This window comes from Tamandua tetradactyla, chromosome 3, assembly GCF_023851605.1.
Source record: "Tamandua tetradactyla isolate mTamTet1 chromosome 3, mTamTet1.pri, whole genome shotgun sequence".
Classification (NCBI taxonomy): domain Eukaryota; kingdom Metazoa; phylum Chordata; class Mammalia; order Pilosa; family Myrmecophagidae; genus Tamandua; species Tamandua tetradactyla.
The window spans coordinates 172,382,673-172,402,879 of record NC_135329.1 but is presented as its reverse complement, the minus strand read 5'-3'; the positions used below and the strand labels follow the sequence as shown (position 1 = coordinate 172,402,879).

General features: G+C 34.7%; 1 protein-coding gene across 3 annotated transcripts in view; it reads right to left on the bottom strand.

The window, feature by feature from the left end:
* Window positions 1–20,207, bottom strand: part of PLCL1 (phospholipase C like 1 (inactive)) — a 382,309-nt gene that overhangs the window by 66,524 nt on the left and 295,578 nt on the right. For all 3 annotated transcript variants that reach the window (XM_077154580.1, XM_077154581.1, XM_077154582.1), the window contains exons 2-3: window positions 2,824–5,298; window positions 225–428 (exon numbers count right to left, since the gene is read on the bottom strand). In XM_077154580.1, coding sequence (XP_077010695.1) covers window positions 225–428; window positions 2,824–5,298 — 2,679 coding nt within the window. The remainder of the gene's footprint in view (window positions 1–224; window positions 429–2,823; window positions 5,299–20,207) is intronic.

Genomic DNA, 20,207 nt, shown 5'->3' with positions numbered 1-20,207 from the left:
GAGATTTTCCATTTTCACTCTGTAGAATGATGGATTCAAGGCATTGCTTCAGAGGTCTCCACAGGGGCTTAGGGGAAGCTGAGTGGGCCAGGCTATGCCCACTATTCTGAATCCACATTTCAAAGGCAGTCACTCTGTGTTACAAGTTGGGGTTCCATGACAGGGCCCCTACCATTAGTGACGACCCCTTTACAAGTAAGGAACACGTAGTCACAATTTCTTACCAGATCATAAGCAGTCAGCATCTTTTTCTGCACATCTGGAATTGTCCCCAGAGGCTCTAGATAAGGAAAGTTGTCTTTCATCACAAGAGAGACGGAAGGAGTGTTGTCATTGGTGATGAGCCGAGAGGACAGGGTCAGCAGGCACTGTTTCAGACTGGCGATCGGGGGGAGTCCACACAGCTCCTTAATAGATACTATTGCATTCTGTGGTGAAAAAAAAAAACATGGAATCACATGTTTATTTCCCTGGGGCAGATCACTCCCAGCACCCCTAGGTTTATGCAAAAGCATATTCATTAAGACTATAATCTTTAAGATACGTAATTTGAAGCAAACGAGATTATAACCAACCAAAAATACTATGATATGCATGGAAATAATACAATTAATAGTTAATTAACTGTTATGCTTCACGGCTCTCAATTTTTTGTAATTGCCACAAATATCACCATAGCAAATTTTGGCCCAAGTCTAGAGTGCTTTTCAAAACAGAGTGCTGGAATATTCACACAAATTAGCATTGGCTGGTCGTGACTACCTTATGTGGTTTGTAATTATGATGATCATGAAGATATTATGTCAATGGTTTTACAGTAGAGTGCATCTCCTTTGGACTTTTCCCCTTGAGGTAGCAGGCTGCTGCTACTCAGCACCTTCCATTTCACTTACCTTCAGCAGTATTCCTTTGTTATCCCATCAGAAATGCATCTGACAGACACACACACACTGAAAATAGATTTCATGTAGAGTTACGTTTGTTCGTGTTACAGTCTTTAAAAAAAAACTTATTTGGGAAATGGGAATATGACTATTTTATATTCCATTAGTGGTGAACAGTACCTACTCTGTAATGTGTGTCACGAATCTAATGACAATGTGGGTATTCATTTTTCTATCAATTTTGCTCCAAATAATCCTTAACCTAGAAGACTTTATGTTGTGGTTATGTAAATTATCAGTTCTACCTGGAAAACCTTTCTCCATAACCAACTCTCCTTAACCTGTCTTTTAAATATAAAATATAAAATATGTAAAGGATATAATAGATTTCAAGATTTATATAGAATGTATTAATAATATAGAAAGCTAGATATATAAATTATGTTTAAACTAATATAACATAGGAATTTGCAATTGTTTTAGAATTATGTCAGAAAAAGTAAGTAGAATTTATTAATATTTGGAATCTAAGTTTAAAAAATAGTGGCTGAGGCATCCCATCTCAAGTTAAATGCTTACAATCTAATTATTTCTATGTGATTTATTGTATCATACTCTTTTCCACCATTTGGTTATTTAAAATTGATTTTAAGCTGACCCCAGGATTTCCCTGTGAGCTAATGTAAAAATAAGATTTTCACAAACTCATAGGTTTGGGTTTCTGCATTATGTGACTAAAAACCATAAATGATCATGGATTTTGGTATTTGGCAATCCAAGATTTAAAGCCTAACATTGCCTTTTATTAACTCTAATATCTGGGAAAATAACCTCTTCAAGCTTGTTTTCTATGTTGAAATTGGATGGGTTTTTTTGGTGAGGATTAATATTAAAATGTTAGAATAAATTGCACTGAATGATATTTTTCTCTTGTTTTGCTTTCACACGTAGACTGCAGCTTCCACCATCCAGCATGTTCTTGCACACTGCAAGGACTTGGTAAATTTCTGTTTTTTGATTGCTTCTCAATAATACTAGCCTGAAATAAGTATATTAAATAGTAATGAGAAAAAATTTATAGCCACCTCTCTATGACAAGCATTAACAAAAGGAGGGAAACTAATAATGAATTTCTCCATCTTAAGGCCAAGCAAAAATTGACATATATTCATTTAATGTTTGTAATAATCCTGTGATGTAAGTATTGTTTTTCTTACCTTATGTGGAAAAAACTGAAATCAGAGATATGAAATATTTGTTCAGTATCATACAGGAATATATAGATTGTAATCCAGAACCCACATTCTTTCTTAGTTTCTTTAATTACCACATTTCTAAGAGAAGACTATTTTCAATAGTATAAGCACTAAGTTTGGTTTGTTTAATTTTGTTCTGTTCTTTCGGGGAATATTTCATTATTGTTATTATTACTGCTATTATTTGTTTTATATGACTTCAAATTCTCTTCCAAATTCATATCTGCAAATATTTTTACATAGGATACTTGTAATTAATGTGTTTGTATATGTAATATTTTAATGTTTGTATATGTAATGTTTTATATGTCACATACATATAATATTTTATATTCCACATAAATTTATATTCTACTATTTCACATTGTTTCATATGTACATTCCCATATGTCAATTTGGCTACATAGTAGGGACATTTAATGGATATATAGCATTTTTATTTTGTTATATTGATACCCCATTAATTGGCTTAGTCCAGGACAAAGTTAACATAGCATTCACAGTGGGAAATTTTTAAAATATACCTACGTTTTCACAGACAATACTGAACTTAGGTCAGTGGTACATGAGCTTATACAACCATTCTAATAAATTTTGAGGGATCAGATCATTAATAAAACACAATGTTCACTAATAAGAGAAGGGTAGGGACAGTGAGGGGGGGGGTATGAGATTTGTCCTACCTGCATATTTTCTCTCATATCTATGGCTTCTCGTAAGGGATGAACTGCTATTTTAAAGATGTCATCTATGATTTTAAGACCGATATTCCTGAGCATGGTATATTCCCGAACCTTCTTTCCCATTCTCACTGAAAGGCTGCGCTTCTGTGCCTTTCCTCCTCCACTTCGATTTGTTATTGCTATGTGGACAAATAGGGTTACGTGCTCCATGATGTCACCCACAAAAGAGCGCAGGGGAACGTGCCGATACCCAAGCTGCAAACATTCAAATGGAATTGTATACTGCCCGATAAACTCATCTCCAATGTAGTCATCATCCAGAACAACAAAACGGATCATGGCCAGCTCAGGTAGGTTAACTTGAAACTCAAAAGTTTCATCAAAAATAGGATTATCACTGTTTTGTTGTACAGTTTTAGTTCTTTGTTCTGAACAGTCCGCAGGAATTCCATGAATCTCTATACAAACGTAGGGATCTATGACATCCCCTTTGGCACAAGCTCCTTTGGGCTTTGGGAAATTCTGACCACTGATGATCTTGATATGAAGTGCTAGAGGAGACACTCCAGGTACAATGCCCTTTGTATTTGCGCTAAAGTAAGAGACTTCATCTCGCATGATAGAAGGCCTCAGAACATAACCACATCCTCCATTTTGAAGAAACCAGCCTGTGTGAAGGTCCATCATGGGACCTGGAGTCTGAAAATTCATTGCCACAATCTGACAGCCACAATTCCAAAAGTCCTGTGGATTCAAATTACTGGAGTCGATCCTCATGGCACTTGGATAGATTCTTGATAAGAACTTCTTATTATAATTTACAAAATCCTCTGGGTATTCATTCGCAATTCGGCTGGCCTCTGTTTCACTAAAGGAGCAAATTTCCCAGTAATTTTGGCTTTTCATAGACAGTTCAAAATCCCTGTACTGAACAGATTTGCAAATCGATACCAAATCAGAGAGCTCCTTACAGAGCCAGATTTGTTTCTGTTCACCATTGTAGTCTACTGACATCCTTCGAGACATTTCAGCTTCTTCATCTTCATCTGTTACTTCTCCTTCTAAAACATCTGGATCAGGAGGCAATTTCTTTCCTTTCACAATGATCTTTCTTTTTAATTTCTCTGGTGATGGGAGGTAGGATTCTGATGGCAAAGGTGCTTCAGTGTAGAGTTTACTGCCAAAGACCTTTTTCATCTGTTGAGCCATTACCTTCTGCTGTGGCAGGGAACAGTGATTGCCCAAGCAAAGAATGAGTGGGTATTCAAAAGCCACAAAGGCAAATGTATTTATCACCTCTATGACACTTCGAAAAGAAAGGTGTGTTGTCATGTTATTTCTATTACAAAGGATTGGCTCGTTGTCTGGACCATCACTTACGTCCAGTTCAATGCTTCGACAGCCCATTTTCAAAGCTCTAACAAAACCATTAATATCAGCTGGCCCTCTAAATTGGTCTTCTATCAAATAGGTGTTATGAGAGGCATTGATATAGTAGTGAGACAATGGCCGGGTCATATCTTGTGCAACTTTCTTTTGTTCAGGATCGAAAATGTCACATTCTGGTGACAACAAATACTGGGTAAAGCCATCAATTGCAAGAAACCCTTTTTGACGTCCCTCTTCAGAAAGCTCATATCTCCGAATAATATCTAAACACATATCCTCAGTGATATGAGCGACTCCTTGCTCAGCTTCTAAAAAGAGCATGAGATCATTGGCATCCAAATATTCTTTGTTTTTAGAGATCTGTACAAGTAAGAAATACACTTCTGGCCGGGTACAAAGTTCACAGAAAGCTTCACAAAATTCCTCCTCTGTCACTCGGGTAGTTAGTTTTTCTTTGCTCTTCTGGATTTCTTTAAACTTTAACCTGATCTTGGATTCCTTCAGAGTAGGGTTGAGTTGCTTTATTAACTCTACAGAGGTATCTTCCAACATAATCCCATTGCCGTCAATATCCGCTGCTTCAAACACCGTTTTCAACCACATGAACCTTGGTGTGTTCTGGTTGTCCTCCATAAAATCAAGGGGTTGCTTACTTCGCGAAACCAGGTACCGTAACCCTGACACCCAAATGTTTGCTACATCAGCTGAATTGGCAACTAGGTCCAGAGACTCATAGTTTTCACCATGAAGTATCGAAAAGGCACAGTCCTCACAAATTTGGTCAGCAAGCCCATTGTTTCTAAATGTTTCCGTGTTCTTCCCCAGTCTGATTTCTTTTATGGCAGAAATATCAAGCTTAGCTTTCTCAAGGTCTTTCTTGGAAGGCTCCCAGCGAAGAGCTTGCATGTCTGTGTCTAGAGTAAAAAATCGATTGTAAATGCGGGAGTTTGGCCGGACTTTCTTCAGTTCACAGCCAGCTTGCATGAAGCTGATGCAGTCACTCGCGCTGCTAATTTTCTTTTCTGATGGCATGCTGCTGAAAGACACGGTTTTCTTTCTTCCACCACATTTCTGATTTGAAGGATCCTGTAAAGTAATTTGAAAATAATGAATCAATTTCCTTTAGAAAGTAGACAAATTCAAGGACACTCTAAGGACTCATCAGATTCCAGTCATATATTGTGATTATTTGGACAGGGGCAGTCCTAAAATTTACTTTTTTACTATTTAAGTAAAGAAAACTTGCTAAGAAAATTGAAAAAACAAAGTTCAGAAAAATCTGATTTTTCAAATCCTCTGTATCCTTTAAGAGAAAATCAATGATTGTTTGTCACATCATACTTTTGCAACAGAGAAGGTAGGATTTAAGGGAAGATTATAATTTCTGAACCATTGTATAGCTATTCCTTTCCACTTTCTGCTCTATTAGAATAGACAGAGGGAAATACCTGAAATCTTTGAACTGTAATCGAGCTGCCTTGGTTTCTGATAATGACAGTATAGCCTTTATCTTGTGCCCTTGTGATTGTAAAAACCTTGTGGCTAACCTTCACTTGTACTTATTTATCCAGTTTTCCAACTTTAGACAACCTCTAATATTTATTAATGAAGGGTCTACTAACTCACCCCAAGTCCAAAGTTATCTTGATAACCAAAACTGGATCTAACTAAAATCAGTCCACCTGATATGTGTAATGACTTAGACTTTAACCTGTAAGTCACCCATATATCATTATAATACTAAAAATCATGACCATCCTCATATTCAGGCTGCCATTTCCTTACATATGTTCTGCATCTAAGCATGTAATCAATCTGTGCATGCTCAATAATTAGGTCACCTCTAGTTACATCATCTGGGGCCACTGTGTTCATTATCCTAAAACCTGCTCATCTTTAGTACTATAGCACCTTTAAGAATTACTGCAGATCGGGAAGACAGATACTTGAGCTGATAGGCTCTGATCACCTGCTTTGTGCCTGGCAATAACCTTTTTTCTCTCTTGGAAACCCCAGTATCTCAGGAATTAGCCATTTGAGTGCATCAGGCAAAAGAATTCACCTCCTTTATCTGGTAACACTTATTTGTTCATTAAAGCAGATTTGTTAAAAGTCTCTACCTGTTGACGTTTTGACAATCTAGCTCAAGTTCATATAGGTATGCCAAAGAAATAAAGCTGGATTTCTTTGAAAAGTTTTCTTCATTTATACTTTTCAACAGATTAAAGAGGTCTTACTTAAAATTTATTCAAATAAAAGGCTTTAGTTTAGCATACTTTATATTGCAAAGAACTTCCTTCTTTTATTTTCTCCTATCTTTATCAGCACCCCACCCTGGAATGGCTCCTGGATTCTGGCAGAACGGTCCTTCTCCTACCTGATTTGCTCTATCATTTCTGGACATGTCATCAGATCTTAGCCTCAGAGAATTCCAGCCATTTTCTCCTTCCCTGACCAATTTTCCATGACTAAAAGCACCAAAAGGGTATCAAACTTCAGCTCTTCAGAATAGTGCATGTTAAGCAAGTTAATTATTTCTTTCTTGTGACCATTTTCTTCTTGGGTGAATGTAAGCCTTCCAAATCTATTGTCCCTCCTAGTCAGAAGTCTCATGACTACCAAATGATGGATTCTATCTTAATCCTGAACTGTCCACTTTGTCAATTACTCTCAATTCATTTACATCAGACATCTGACCAATGTCACTTGAAACTAGATATCTCTTTCTACTTTCCTCTTCATATCATAGACTCAAGTTAATAATGTCCTCAACCACATATTCAATTCAGATTTCCCCCCGGAACCAATTTCTCAAAGGCATCTTAATGATATTTATAGTCATAGATTGTATAAGCATGGTAAGAATGCAGCAAAGTGTAAAGTGCAAAGGGAATTATCCTCAGAACAGAAATAAACTAGTCTCAAGTTGTAATTATTCTATTCGTTAGATATATGACCTTGGTAAGTCGCTTCAACTCTCTGAATCTCAATTTCTGATTCTAAAATAGGAATGAATAACCTTTATATATAATACAGGGTTATTGTGAGATTCAAAAGAAGTAATGTACATGAATGTTCCTTGTAAACTCTAAGTGCTTGTAAGGTTATTCTTTTTGAAGAAAGAAGAGTGTTTCCAAATACCTGGTCATTATGGGATCAGCATTAGGCACTGACCAGGATATTAGAGCTACCAAAAAGCTACTTCATTCCCGACTTCTGAACAGATAAGACAAATCTTCAGTGATAACTGATAAATTGAAAAACAGTCACATAATAAAGCTATTTCAAGTACTGTAAACCATAATTAAAGAAGTACAGGCTGCCTTCTTCTCTGTCATCCTTTTAAAATAGGGTAAAATCTCTCCTGTAGAGCCTCACTTGAATTTGCACCTGCCTATAAGAATCTCCCTAAGTCTATGATTCAGGAAAAGGCAGGATGATTTATTATTCAATTGACTAAAACCCCACCTGTGAAAAGGAAACCAAATTTGCTTTAGTTATGGGTTATTGATGAGAAGATTCATTGACTCAAATACATATCAAATCTTCGAGTAACAAAGATACAAATTACCCAATTTAGATTAGAGAATACTGCCTCTTAGTGCCCTGGCACTTAACAACTTAACTCCTGCTAAATTATAATTTTTAATTAGCCCATTGTGGTCAATTTTCTTACCCTTAAGTTAAAAAAACAACCATAAATCTTCAGCTGCTTATGTGCAGATGCAGTTAAGACAAATTTAAATTCATCACTATCCATATACTCTGAAATATCAGATGTTTGTGAGTATTTTTCCACACCATCAAGGTAAGCACCTAATGGCAAAGCTGAGATGGGATTAATCTACCAAGTAAAGATGGAAACTGTGAATTGTGATACAAATTAGATTGTGACAGCTTTTAAAGCTCACCATTTGACTAGCCTTTTAAGCTAATGAGAGCTTTCAAATTAAATATTATTTTAATATATCATATTCCCAATAGGATTATTGTCAGCAGAGTTATAAAACCCCTAATAGCTCCTAACAAAGCTCAAATGGGAAATTATCGCTTCTCTAAATGTATATAGATAGTTCCTGAACCCTATATAAGGCCATTACACTCGCCTTCTCCACAGTATAACACTCAACTCTTGACTTAAGCACTGTTTATTTATGAGAACAAAACTACTGCTGTCAGAACACCTCTCTGTTATAAACCTCTCTCCTTTGTGATGTTATCTCCTTAAATCAAAACTTTCCCTCCTAATAAGATAAACCTTTAAGAGATAAATGTCATAGTCTAGTAAAGAATGTTCCTGCTCCAAAGTTCTTATTTCTTGCTTCAACCTACAACTCCTACATAATTATAAAACTTATCCCAAAATGCCTTCAAACTTGGAAACACTAAAAAATACATGATCTTAGGTTGTCATCTCACAAGGGTCAAAATCTAAAGCTATACACAAAGTATGGTGGAAAAGTTTCAGGACTAATATTTCTGCCGTTCTGCCATAGAAAAATAAAATATCTGAATTCAGAGAACAATCACACTGCTCTTTGAGTGACTTGGGAGAAGGGAAGATGGAAATGATGTTTCAATGGGCAGGAAGGATTGAAAAGTTCAGATTTCCTTCCAAGTTTCTTGCTCACCAAGGCCTCTTTACCAGAGCCCTGCTCTCCCACATCTGTATTCCTCTCAGGAAGATCTTGGCCATTTAGGAGAGGATGGATAAGGTAAACAGAGAGGTGATACTGTCACCTGAAAAATAATCAAAATGTTGCTTATGTATCTTCCTTATTGATTAATACAAAAACAAAATTGATGGTGAAATGAGAGCGAATCCGTTGCAGTTATCGCTATATTGGGAAAGTGGATACTTTGGGCACTTTTCGGCAGAAGCCAAGCTTATTCTGTTAACTGTGCTCTGGTCAGCTTCTGGATCATTAGAAGACTAAACTGGCTCCAATGACCGCAAAGTATATCCAGGAGATTGCTATAAAACATAAAGACTTTCAATTTATTTCAAAGCCAAATTTCCTCGTTCTGGAATGAAGGAAAGGGGCTGAAGTAAAACTCCCCACCAAATTTGCTTAGCACAGCCTACAACATTAAAAGTTTAAATTCTTTAGGATGAATAGCATATTGTGATGCCTCTGCCAATCCCCTAACTTAAAGTTTGGCCTCATATTCTAGCAGGGTCCAAGGATTAGTCACACATTGAGCTAAATCCTTTCTATTTTATAACATTCTATGTTTAAGTTTCCAAATTATTACTTCACAAGGAGGGATCACATTTCAAAAAGCTTAATAATAAAACAAATGAGCCAAATTATTGGAACTGTATCATCACTGAACATCTCCAGATAGTACTTCCCATTTTGGACTGACTGGCTTCTTCGATTCAGCCGTGCGTTATAAAGGATTTAATCATCTGATTCAAGAAGAATCTCATAAACCAGTAAGCAGTAAGACAAATGTTTTTGCTTTCAGTTAAAGCAATAGAATGCATTGTTTTGTCTATAAGCACTGTTTCTAATACATACATATAATAAAGATAATTTTTTATCTAATCTTATGCTAAAAGGACTAATTGCTAATCATAGAAATAATTTCAAAATACTAGAGGAAAGTGGCTAATTTTTTTTTTATTATTTTCTACAACTTCATTGTTTATTCACTGTTAGGAATAAGATGCCAATCATGATTATGTGAGACTCCTGTGCAACAGTAACAGTTTTACTGTTCCCTAATCATGTTCTACTAAACTAAAATTGGGGTTAAAAAAAGTCTGTATAAAGCAAAATTAATAAACATATTTCCATAGATTCCCACTTGCATTTGCTCTCTGAGCCCTAAAGACATTAGATGTGCCATGAGTTCTTTAACAAAAAGAACTAAACAGTCATTTCATTTTTCATAATATCCTGACACACCTCAGATAAACTGCCTAGTCAATGCAAACACATCCTGGGGCTCAATCATGAAAGTACTAAATTATTTCAATACAAAAATTTCAACCCAACACTGAAGGACTGTTTGAAAACTGAAAATGAGTTTTAAAAAATCATGTCTACGTTTCCCCGATTCTGACCTGACAAATATATTTAAACATGGAATTATATCATCACACCAGTTGCCAAACTGATTAGAAGGAATCTTATTTTTCTATTTCATTATACAGCAATCCAGCTACATAAACACAGATATTCTAAGATGACATTCACTTTTCTCTTTTAGTGTAGAGAAAAAAACTCATTTGTGAAGAGTTCTCTTGAAAAAGTATCCACATAACAATTTAATAGATTATAACTAAAAGACAAGCAAAAATACAGGCACCTAAATCTTATTCGCACCATAGAAACTGTATCTGTTCTTACAGATAACTAGAGTATCATATTAATGTTAATCATTCTGGTTTTAGGAACTTCCAAGCAAAACTTAGAAACAAAAGGTTTGGTTGATACATGAAATTTTCAAAGGATTGCAGACAATATAATCTAGAATCCATCTCTAACACTGAATATTGAGAGACCCCTGGTCTTCATTCTTCATTCATTCAACAAACAATAAGTACCTATTCTGTGCTAGGTTCTATGCAATGCTTACTAGGCAAACATTGCAGACTTCTGCGGAAATTGTTGCAGTCTGATTTTTACCTTGGATAGACCATTCTGAATATGTGCCTATCCAAGGTAAAAGAATTTATATGAAAAAATTAAAGATAGGTGGCTACTGCAGTAATAAAGGAAAGAGATGATTACAGATTATTGGATTAGTAATAGACCAGATTAGTAATAGAAGGAAGGGAGAGGAATGAGCAGCATCTAGAAATATGAGTTACAAGCAGAAGTTCTCAACTGGATGTAGTTTATAAAGGCATCTAGGGTGACTCTTTGGTTTCTGAGTGAGAGGTGAATGAAAATATCACTAAAATGAGATATGGAATACCAGGTGAAGAGAAAGTGAAAAAGAGGCCACATTTGCTTTTGACTGTGGTAGATTTTAGATGACTATGGACCACCTAGATGAAAATAAAATCCATGAAATGTTGGATATAGATGTCAAACCTCCAAGGAGAAACCTGAGCTGGAGTTTTGCAGTTGGAAGTTATTGCTGTAAAAGAAGAAACTGAACCCTGAGCATGAATTAAGTCATCCATGAAAAGAAAGCAGTAGGAAAAGGGCTGAACCCAAAGGACCACCAGTATTTAAAGGATGAGCAGATGAAGGAGATCTAAAGAAAAGTCTGAAGGTAAGAGAACCTAGAGCATGGACTCTCTCAGAAGCTAAGGGATAGGCTTGAAGGAGAGAGTAATGAGAAATAAGACCTGAAAATGGCTTGGTAGATTCGGCAGGTAAGATGTCTCTGATAACCCTGGTGAGAGAGTATCTTATGCTCCCTTCAAGACCGTGAGGACAGTGATGGGGGTGAAACCCAGATTGCAGCCATGAGAAGAGCTGAGAACAAAGGTTTCCAGGAAAGGAGAACAGCAGATGCAATGATCCTATGGTGGAAGAAAAGACCAGGACTGTTATAGCATAATTAGCAAGGGGTAAAGTGGCCTAAAATGAGATTAGAACAACAAGCAGAGGCATGGAGTGAAAATGCAGGAGAGGAACATGCTCAAAAATACTGATTTTATTGACTTGAATTAGTGATAGCTCAAATAATGGAATTCGGTCCTGATGTGTACACTTTCTCTGTCCAATGGCCTATAACTAAATCCATGTCCATGTTCAGCAGTTAGATGACCTAGATGACTGCCCCTCTCCTCTATCCCTCCTCTCCCTATAAAGTATAACTCTTAACATACAGAATCAAGGAAGTGGAACACAGGTATCACCACTACATCTGTTGTCAAGTTGCAGGTAGGGGAAGTTTGCAACTGTAGAATTGTAATAATAAAATTTGCAGTTACTTTCTCACACTAGATGCAAATTACTTAATGTAGGATCATAAGCAGTTGACAAAACTTATTTATGGCTAATGTCATGTGACCTACCCAATACCACCCCTGATATTTACCCCTGAGAAGTGATTGAAGCCTGACTCAAGGTCTGTGACCCCGTGGATCTCCCCAGAGGTTCCCTAAGTCTAATTGGTAAGAAGCTGAATAGCTGTTTTATCATCCAAAGGAAAGTACTCATTCTCTGCATCATCTTATGAGTCATTGGAATTAACAAAAACAATGCTAAGTGTATGTATGCACATATCTCTTACTGAATTAAGTTTTATGCCTATATTTGATATTACATTTCACTTACAAAAGGTGGTACACTTAATAAAACGCACCAAAGCCACCACCTTTCGGAAACTCACTCCAATGTGTTTGTGTTGGGGCTGGGATGGGATACAAATTGAAAAGAGGAAGCCATTGACCCTTAAATTTTGTACACCTTTCTTTAAATGATTCCCCTCACTTGAAAACAAAAGTGATGTTCTAAGGGGATAACCAGGTATAGAGTGCAGGAAGTACCCATTTCAGAGTGGATTCTTATTAACATTGATTTGTTTTGTTAAACAGAGAAAGCCTTCATTGTGCTATATCTCAGGGCAATCATTTGCTCATTAGAAACTCAGTAGGAAATGACAGTCTAAATAACATTGATTATCTCAAGACCATTTTCTGCATGGTTTTTTATCCAAGTACGGTTTTTCTGCAAGTATGACTCTTATTATTCAACATCCATGTATTATTTCAAAATACAATATTCGTTTATTCAAAGATTGACTGGCATTACTAGGTGCTAGGAATAGTACAATTGATTTGTTCTTTAAAAATCAATAATCCCAACCACAACATTTCTAGGAATAAATGTCCATCACTCTTTAAATGTAACAGATTTTTGTAACTGATGAATTTAGTAAATAGAATGACCAAAAAGTCATCAAGTTAGAGGAAAGTATATAAAGAATGCTTCTGAGTAAGCAAACAAACAAAAAACCCAGCTTTTTTATTATAGAGTTTTTGTGAACCAAGAGCACAGGCAAGAAGAGCTGATGAGGCATATTAAAAAGAAATACTATAGTAATTAAGTATGATTAAGTTATATCTTTAACACTAAGACTTTTATCAAGAAATTTGAAAGCTGTTAAGAATCAAAGTTCAACATTGAAATATTCAAATCCTATAAAAATCCTATGAAGATAGTCTTAGGAAAAATAATTTTAAAATTATTACCATTTAACAAGACGCTGAGAAACAAAATGACTTGCACATGGAACCTCAGCATAATTTTACCTACTATAGAAAAGAATCTTAAATTATACAACTCTACTTGGAATTCCATTATCTCCGGATGTGCTAGGAAGACCTTGGTAATAATGGCTAATGTCATATGACCACCCAGTACCACCCCCAATATGGGACACCTGTAAAAGTTTTCCGCAGAGACCCAGAATATGGCATCAGTGAGTTTAGTCATACCACAATTCTATTGCCGTGCTCTCATAGTAACTGCTAATAGTGAGACTGGAAAGCATATTATTAACTAGAATGACACTGAATTTTCAATGTTAATAATTTTATAATGCCTCCTAAGGTAATTGGAATGGCAGAATCAGGGTTAAGAAATCACATTCTTTCTTTTTCATTTTCTAGACATGAGGTTTCTTTATCCTTCTCTATACATTTGTCACAGGCTTAAAAAGACTGAATTGTTTAACAAAATGGGAAGAAATCAATTCAAAGGAATGGTGAGAATGACTGTAAAGGACAGCAAAATATCTTTTCTAAGTAACAATTTAGGTAACACTATGTCCTGATTTACGCGCTATTCATTAAACATCTGAAACAAGCCTATTATATGATGTTTATTAAATAACAATGAGGTAAAGATGGAGAACTACCTCTTCTTGAACATTTTTCTGTACTTGTTCATCTCTATAGCTCATTCAAGAACTAGTTAAAAATCTAAGAATTATATTCCTCTTTTTACAGATGCGAAAACTAAGGAAGGAAGGATTTAAATAGCTAGCCAACGGTTAAAAAAAATCTAAGGAAAATCACTGACCTTTCATTGCAGACCCATTCTCACAGGTAGACTGAAAGACTGTTTCACCTATTTGGACTTTTTTTCTTTTTTAATGAGGAAATTGAAGTTCACAGAAAACTGACCAGAGGAAACCATGTAGATAACTGGTTTTGAAAGCCCATCAGACATCTAATTCATTCTATTCTTCCACTGGTTCCATTCTTGTTTTTCCCATAGCATCAGGGCACAAATCTTGTGATTGTTTATTGTGACACGCTGCTGCAGCCTTTCTATTCTCAATTCATTTTCCTTCAAGTCCAAAAGCTTCGATGCTCCTTTATAGTATCAACTATTTTCACAGAAAACATCTTGTTTCCCACTTAAGTTTCACCAATATCCTCCTGCATCCTTTACAGCCCACTACTTTGTACACAGCTCCAAGATACATTAATCCTCCCATTTCTTATCAACAACATGACCTTTTTCAGCTAACCTAGCTGCTGCATGCAGTGCACAGTTGTGTTTATTATAAATCCCAGGCAAATGTGTTACATTACTCGGCTGCCTTAAGCAATGCCAATATGAATAAAATGATGCAGACACCAATAAAGGTCATCTGACAATTATTCAATGGCCTCTGAGGAATGACTTACCGCTATCAATCCTGTCCCTGTAAGACAGATGTCTACCTCACACTCAAAAACACTAGGTTTAAAATTAATGGGGCAGCCTGTGCAACAATCAGCAGTGGTTCCAAGATACCAGTGGGCCTGGAGACTGAGATATGATTCTGCCCCTCCTCAAAAGACTCTGCACAAAGGGCCCAGGATTTCTGGCTGAGCCTCTACCTGGACTGACTTTGTTGTTTCTATGTGGGAAAGAATTAGAGGTGCTCTTTCTGGAAAGCAGCAGGTCATGATCCCTTTAAAAAGAAAGTTCATAATGAAGAAAATCTAAATAAATACTTCCTTTTCCTATACAGCTAGTAACATTTCTTTTAATTTATTATTGTAGAGAATAAATGTAATGCCTCATTTATGTCATATGTATGCAAATAACTTGATGCTTAATTAGGTCATTCGTCAGAAACTGATATATAACTAGGCCTACTTAGTTATTTTTATTCTTACTAATGTTGCACATTTCTTTAAAACACTATATCTAAAAAATTAAAATCCCACAGAAATAGAATATTATAAAATAGAATTCATTTTATCAATGTTTCTAACAAAAGTTTTGCATATTTCCCTTTGAGTTGTAAATAGCCACATTATTATAAATTTCCAATTTTTGATGGTAATAATTACCCTCACATATGAAACAAGATATTATTTACATTAATTTCAATCACTTTAGAATTTACACATATTCTCTATTTATCAGAATTTGAACGACATATTTAAAACTGAAAAGGAAACATTCAATATGTTTCAATACTATGTGAGTTCTACTTTTTGTTATCAGAACTGAGTGTTAGAAACTTATGTGATTTATAAAAATAATAAAATAATTTACAGTTACACAAGCTTAAATGGAAATAAGAGACATAATCAGCCTTGCTTCAGAGCATAAAATGTTCATTAATGAAATAAAGTTTATAAAATGGTCAGTTTCCAGAAATTAATGTTTTTCTATACAACATTTGGTAAGAACAAGTTCAAAATGATAGGAATCCCTTATAAATTACAATCAGGCATATAAAACATGTAATTAATACTAATATTTCTTAGAAATGGAATCAGTGCTATTGTACTATGAAATAAAAGCCACATAGGTTTCTCATTAGGAAAAAAAATCTTCAAGAGATTTAAAAAGAATGAATATATTTTTTAAAAAGTTGGGATAATGATATTAAATTTAAATTTTATAAAAGTCTCATTCTATTCAAATTTAAGAAACAGTTCATTAATAGTCTAAATCCATCTTTATTCAAATGTGGAGAAGTCTAGTCTACCGTTTAATAAACAGATGAATGTCTTAACGAATATACCCTTTCTTGCATTTGCATTTAATTCCTTAAAGATTCTAAAATTTACATTTGAATTATTTTAAACTGCCCAATTGAACATTCTTCCATAACAAATCCCATAATTTGTTTCAAAGGATAACAAAGAGAATTGAAAATACATTATCAATTCTCTTGACCTAAAGCTATGTTCAAACAGATCCTTAATATATGTTTCTTTTATGGTGATGATGTAATATTCCCTTCAGGACAAGTTACCATACTGATATAAAAGCTTTGGCTCAAATAGTCAACTTGACTTGAACTTCAAGTTAGATCTGATACAAGGCTTCAAGTTTTACCCACAACTTCTGCAATTGCTTAGAACCATCTACCAATTTGACCCTTATTGCATTACATCTGATAAACTGGATATCAGCATCTGTCCATGAGCAAAGAACAGATGGCAGATGGCAGAGGATGAATTTTCTTAGCACAAGACACATTTACAGTTAATTCCTCCCAGTGATACCCAATGGGGGCTCCATTGTCAAAGTACAAACAAATCTATTGTCTTATTTTACAGCAATGTGAAAGGAAACTGCAAAGATAATTTTTATTTGTGATATAAAACTCAAGTCCATAAATCACTAGTAATATAAATTATTAAAAGAATTACATTTCTTCCACCCAAATCATTGTTAGATTAAGCGTTAAGGGATTTTAATCTCACCATCATACCTACTTGTGTGATTTTCTGTCAGGCAAGCAGTTATATGTCTATTGTTCTTATATCTGAAATGAACATAACAATTCTTACCCTAATTCACAGGGCTGTCTCAAGGATCAAAGGAAATAAAGCATTCTAAAAGACTTTGAGAAATAGAATAATCTGATAAAATTCTAAAACAATAAATTGATCTATCTTACTTATAAAAATAACTAAAAAAAAACAGCAATGTACTAAAAGAAAAATATCCTTCAACAAGTCACATTTATTCTAGAAATTTAAGAATAGATCAATATTACGAAATCCATCAATGTAATCAATGCGTAAACAGATTAAAAGAGAAAAAAACATAGTATCATACCTATAAATCCTCCAAATGTAATTGGTAAAATATAATATCAGTAACAAAATTCTAACTAGGAAGAGAAGAAAACTTCTGCAATACAATCAAAACTCTTTTAGAATACATGAGCAAATGGTGAAGTTTAGAAGCATTCTCATTACTCAAGAAGAAAACAAAATAAAAAAACCTTACTCTTTCCTCTATATTCTGCCAATGAAATAAGGAAAAGATAAGAAAGCAAGTTAAAATATTTTAAAGGGGATGACAGGAACACTATTATTTAAAGATAATATAATTATTGACATATAAAATTTTTAAATGGAAACATTAGAACTAAGAAAAGTGGTGGTGTAAAATACAATATAAATACAGAAAAAATAATAGCTAGATACCAACCTGTTTCTAAAAATAATGGCAGGAAGGAAATTCCATTAAATGAACAACAGACATTGTAAGCTATGTAATGAATAATCTTAAAAAGATATGGGCAAAACTTCTATGTAGAAAATTATTTTACTTAAAGTCAAAAGATCAAATAAATAAAAACAAAAAAAACATTACCAATGGAACAGATAATATTGGCAAAATTCAAATTCTTCCTAATTAGAAGACAAATACAATAAAAATTTAATGAAATACCCCAATGAGATTGTTTCAAGGGGAGGAAGAAAAAGTGGTATTTCAACTTAAAAGGGAAGCAATATATTATTTAATTATTAGTGTTGAAAAAAATTGATTATCCCTTTGAACAAAAAATATATCTAGATTTCTGCTTCATACTATACAAAAAACTAATTTTAGATGAATTAAGGATTAAATAAAATATATAAGTCCTACCAAAAAAATGAGTACATTTGAATAATTTGGGGATGAAGAAGACCTTTTGTAAGAAATATGTTGAGGCCAGAAACCATAGAAGAAAGACCAAAGGATTTGACCAAATAAAAACTTAACACTATGACCAGAACTCTGGTTGACTGACATGGCAGCTTAAGATCTCCAGAGTACCATCCTCCAGAGAATCTGAACAACTAGCAAAAACTGGTGCAACTATCTTTCATAAACTGTTTTACAGAAAACAGTAAAAGGTTGCAATAACTGGGCAAGTGCCAAGTCAAGAAAACAGCTTTAAAAAAGGGTATAAGAAGCTCAAAGTGCCCTAGCTGGTCCCTCTCCTACTCCTCCCTGGTATGGAGCCAGCCTGTGCTCCTTTTGTAGGTTCCTGGCTGTGTTCTGGAGGGAGCAGACTTACCCCCATGCAGCTATATGAGTGCCAATCTATCAGGTGGCATAAAAGACTAAACCAGGAAAATTCTCTCTGGCTCACCTTCCCACAACTTGCCTGCAGACAGAACAACCTTGCAGACAGCTAAAGCAGTGTAAGAAATGATTAAGTCAAAGTGGCTTGGGGCAAAGAATTACTGGATTTAAGACATATAATACCTTAAATTTATATGGAGGGTAAGGGGCCCCAAATAACCAAAACCTTCTTGAAAAAGAAGAGAGTTGGAGGACTCACACTCCCAATTTTAAAATTTACTACAAAGCTACACTAATCAAACTGGCATGGTACTGATACAAGGACAGATATATAGGGCAATGGAACTGAGAGCTCAGAAATAGAACCTCACATCTATGGCCAGTTGATTTTTGACAAGGGTGCCAAGTCCACTCAATGGGGAAGGAACAGTCTCTTCAACGAATGGTGCTGGGAAAACTCAACGTTAACATGCAAAAGAATGAAAGTAGACCAATAAATACCTCACACTATATAGAAAACAACCTCAAATGGACTAAAAACTTAAATATAAGACTTATTAAAACTATAAAACTCCTAGAAGAAAACATAAGGAAGCATCTTCAGAAGCTTGTGTTACGCAATGGTTTCTTAGACTTTATACCAAAAGCACATACAACAAAAGAGAAAAATAGATAAATGGAACTTCATCAAAATTAAAACCTTTGTACATCAAAGGATTTCATCCTGAAATAAAAAGACAGTCTACAGAACGGGAAAAAAACATTTGGAAACTACATATCAAATAAGGGTTTAATATCCAGAACATATAAAGAGCCCCTACAATTCAACAACAAAAAGACAAACAACCCAATAGAAAAAATGGGCAAAAGGCTTGAACAGATAATTTTCCAAAGAAGATATACAAATGGCCAAAAAAAAAGCACATGAAAAGATGCTCAATGTCATTAGCCATTATGGAAATACTAATCAAAACTACAATGAAATATTATTTCATACCCACTAGAATGACTACTATTCAAAAAGCAGAAAATAATAAATGTTGAGGAGGATGTGGAGAAATAGGAGTGCTTGATTATTATTGATGGGGAATGTAAATGTGGAAAACAGGTTGACAGTTCCTCAGAAAGGTAAATATAGAATCACCATATAGCTTGGCAATCCCACTTCTAGGTATTTATACAAAATAACTGAAAGCAGGGATGTGAAAAGATATTTGCACATCAATGTTTATAGAGGCAGCACTTACAATTGCTATAAGATGGAATTGTTAAGTGCTGTAAAATGGAATTGTAATTATCCATCGACATATGAATGGATAAGCAAAATCTGTTATGTACACAAAATGGAATATTATTCAGCCATGGAAGGGAATGACATCCTGATACATGCAACAACATGAATGACTCTTGAAGACAACTATGTTGAATGAAATAAGTCAGATACACAGGGATAAATATTGTATGATCTCACTGATACCAAATAATTAGAAAAGGTAAAGTCATAGGGTCAGAAACTAGAATACAGTTTACCAGGGGCTGGGATGTGAGTAAGGAATGGGGAGTCAATGCTTCTGACACAGAATTTCTGCTGGGGTGAGATGGAAAACTTTTGATAGTGGAAGGTGGTAATGGTAATGCAACATTGTAACTGTAATTAACACCATTCATTTATTTATTTGAACATGGTTAAAAGAGGAAATTTTAAGTTAAATATATGTTACTAGAACAAAAAAAATTTTAACAATAGGACTGTATAATAGA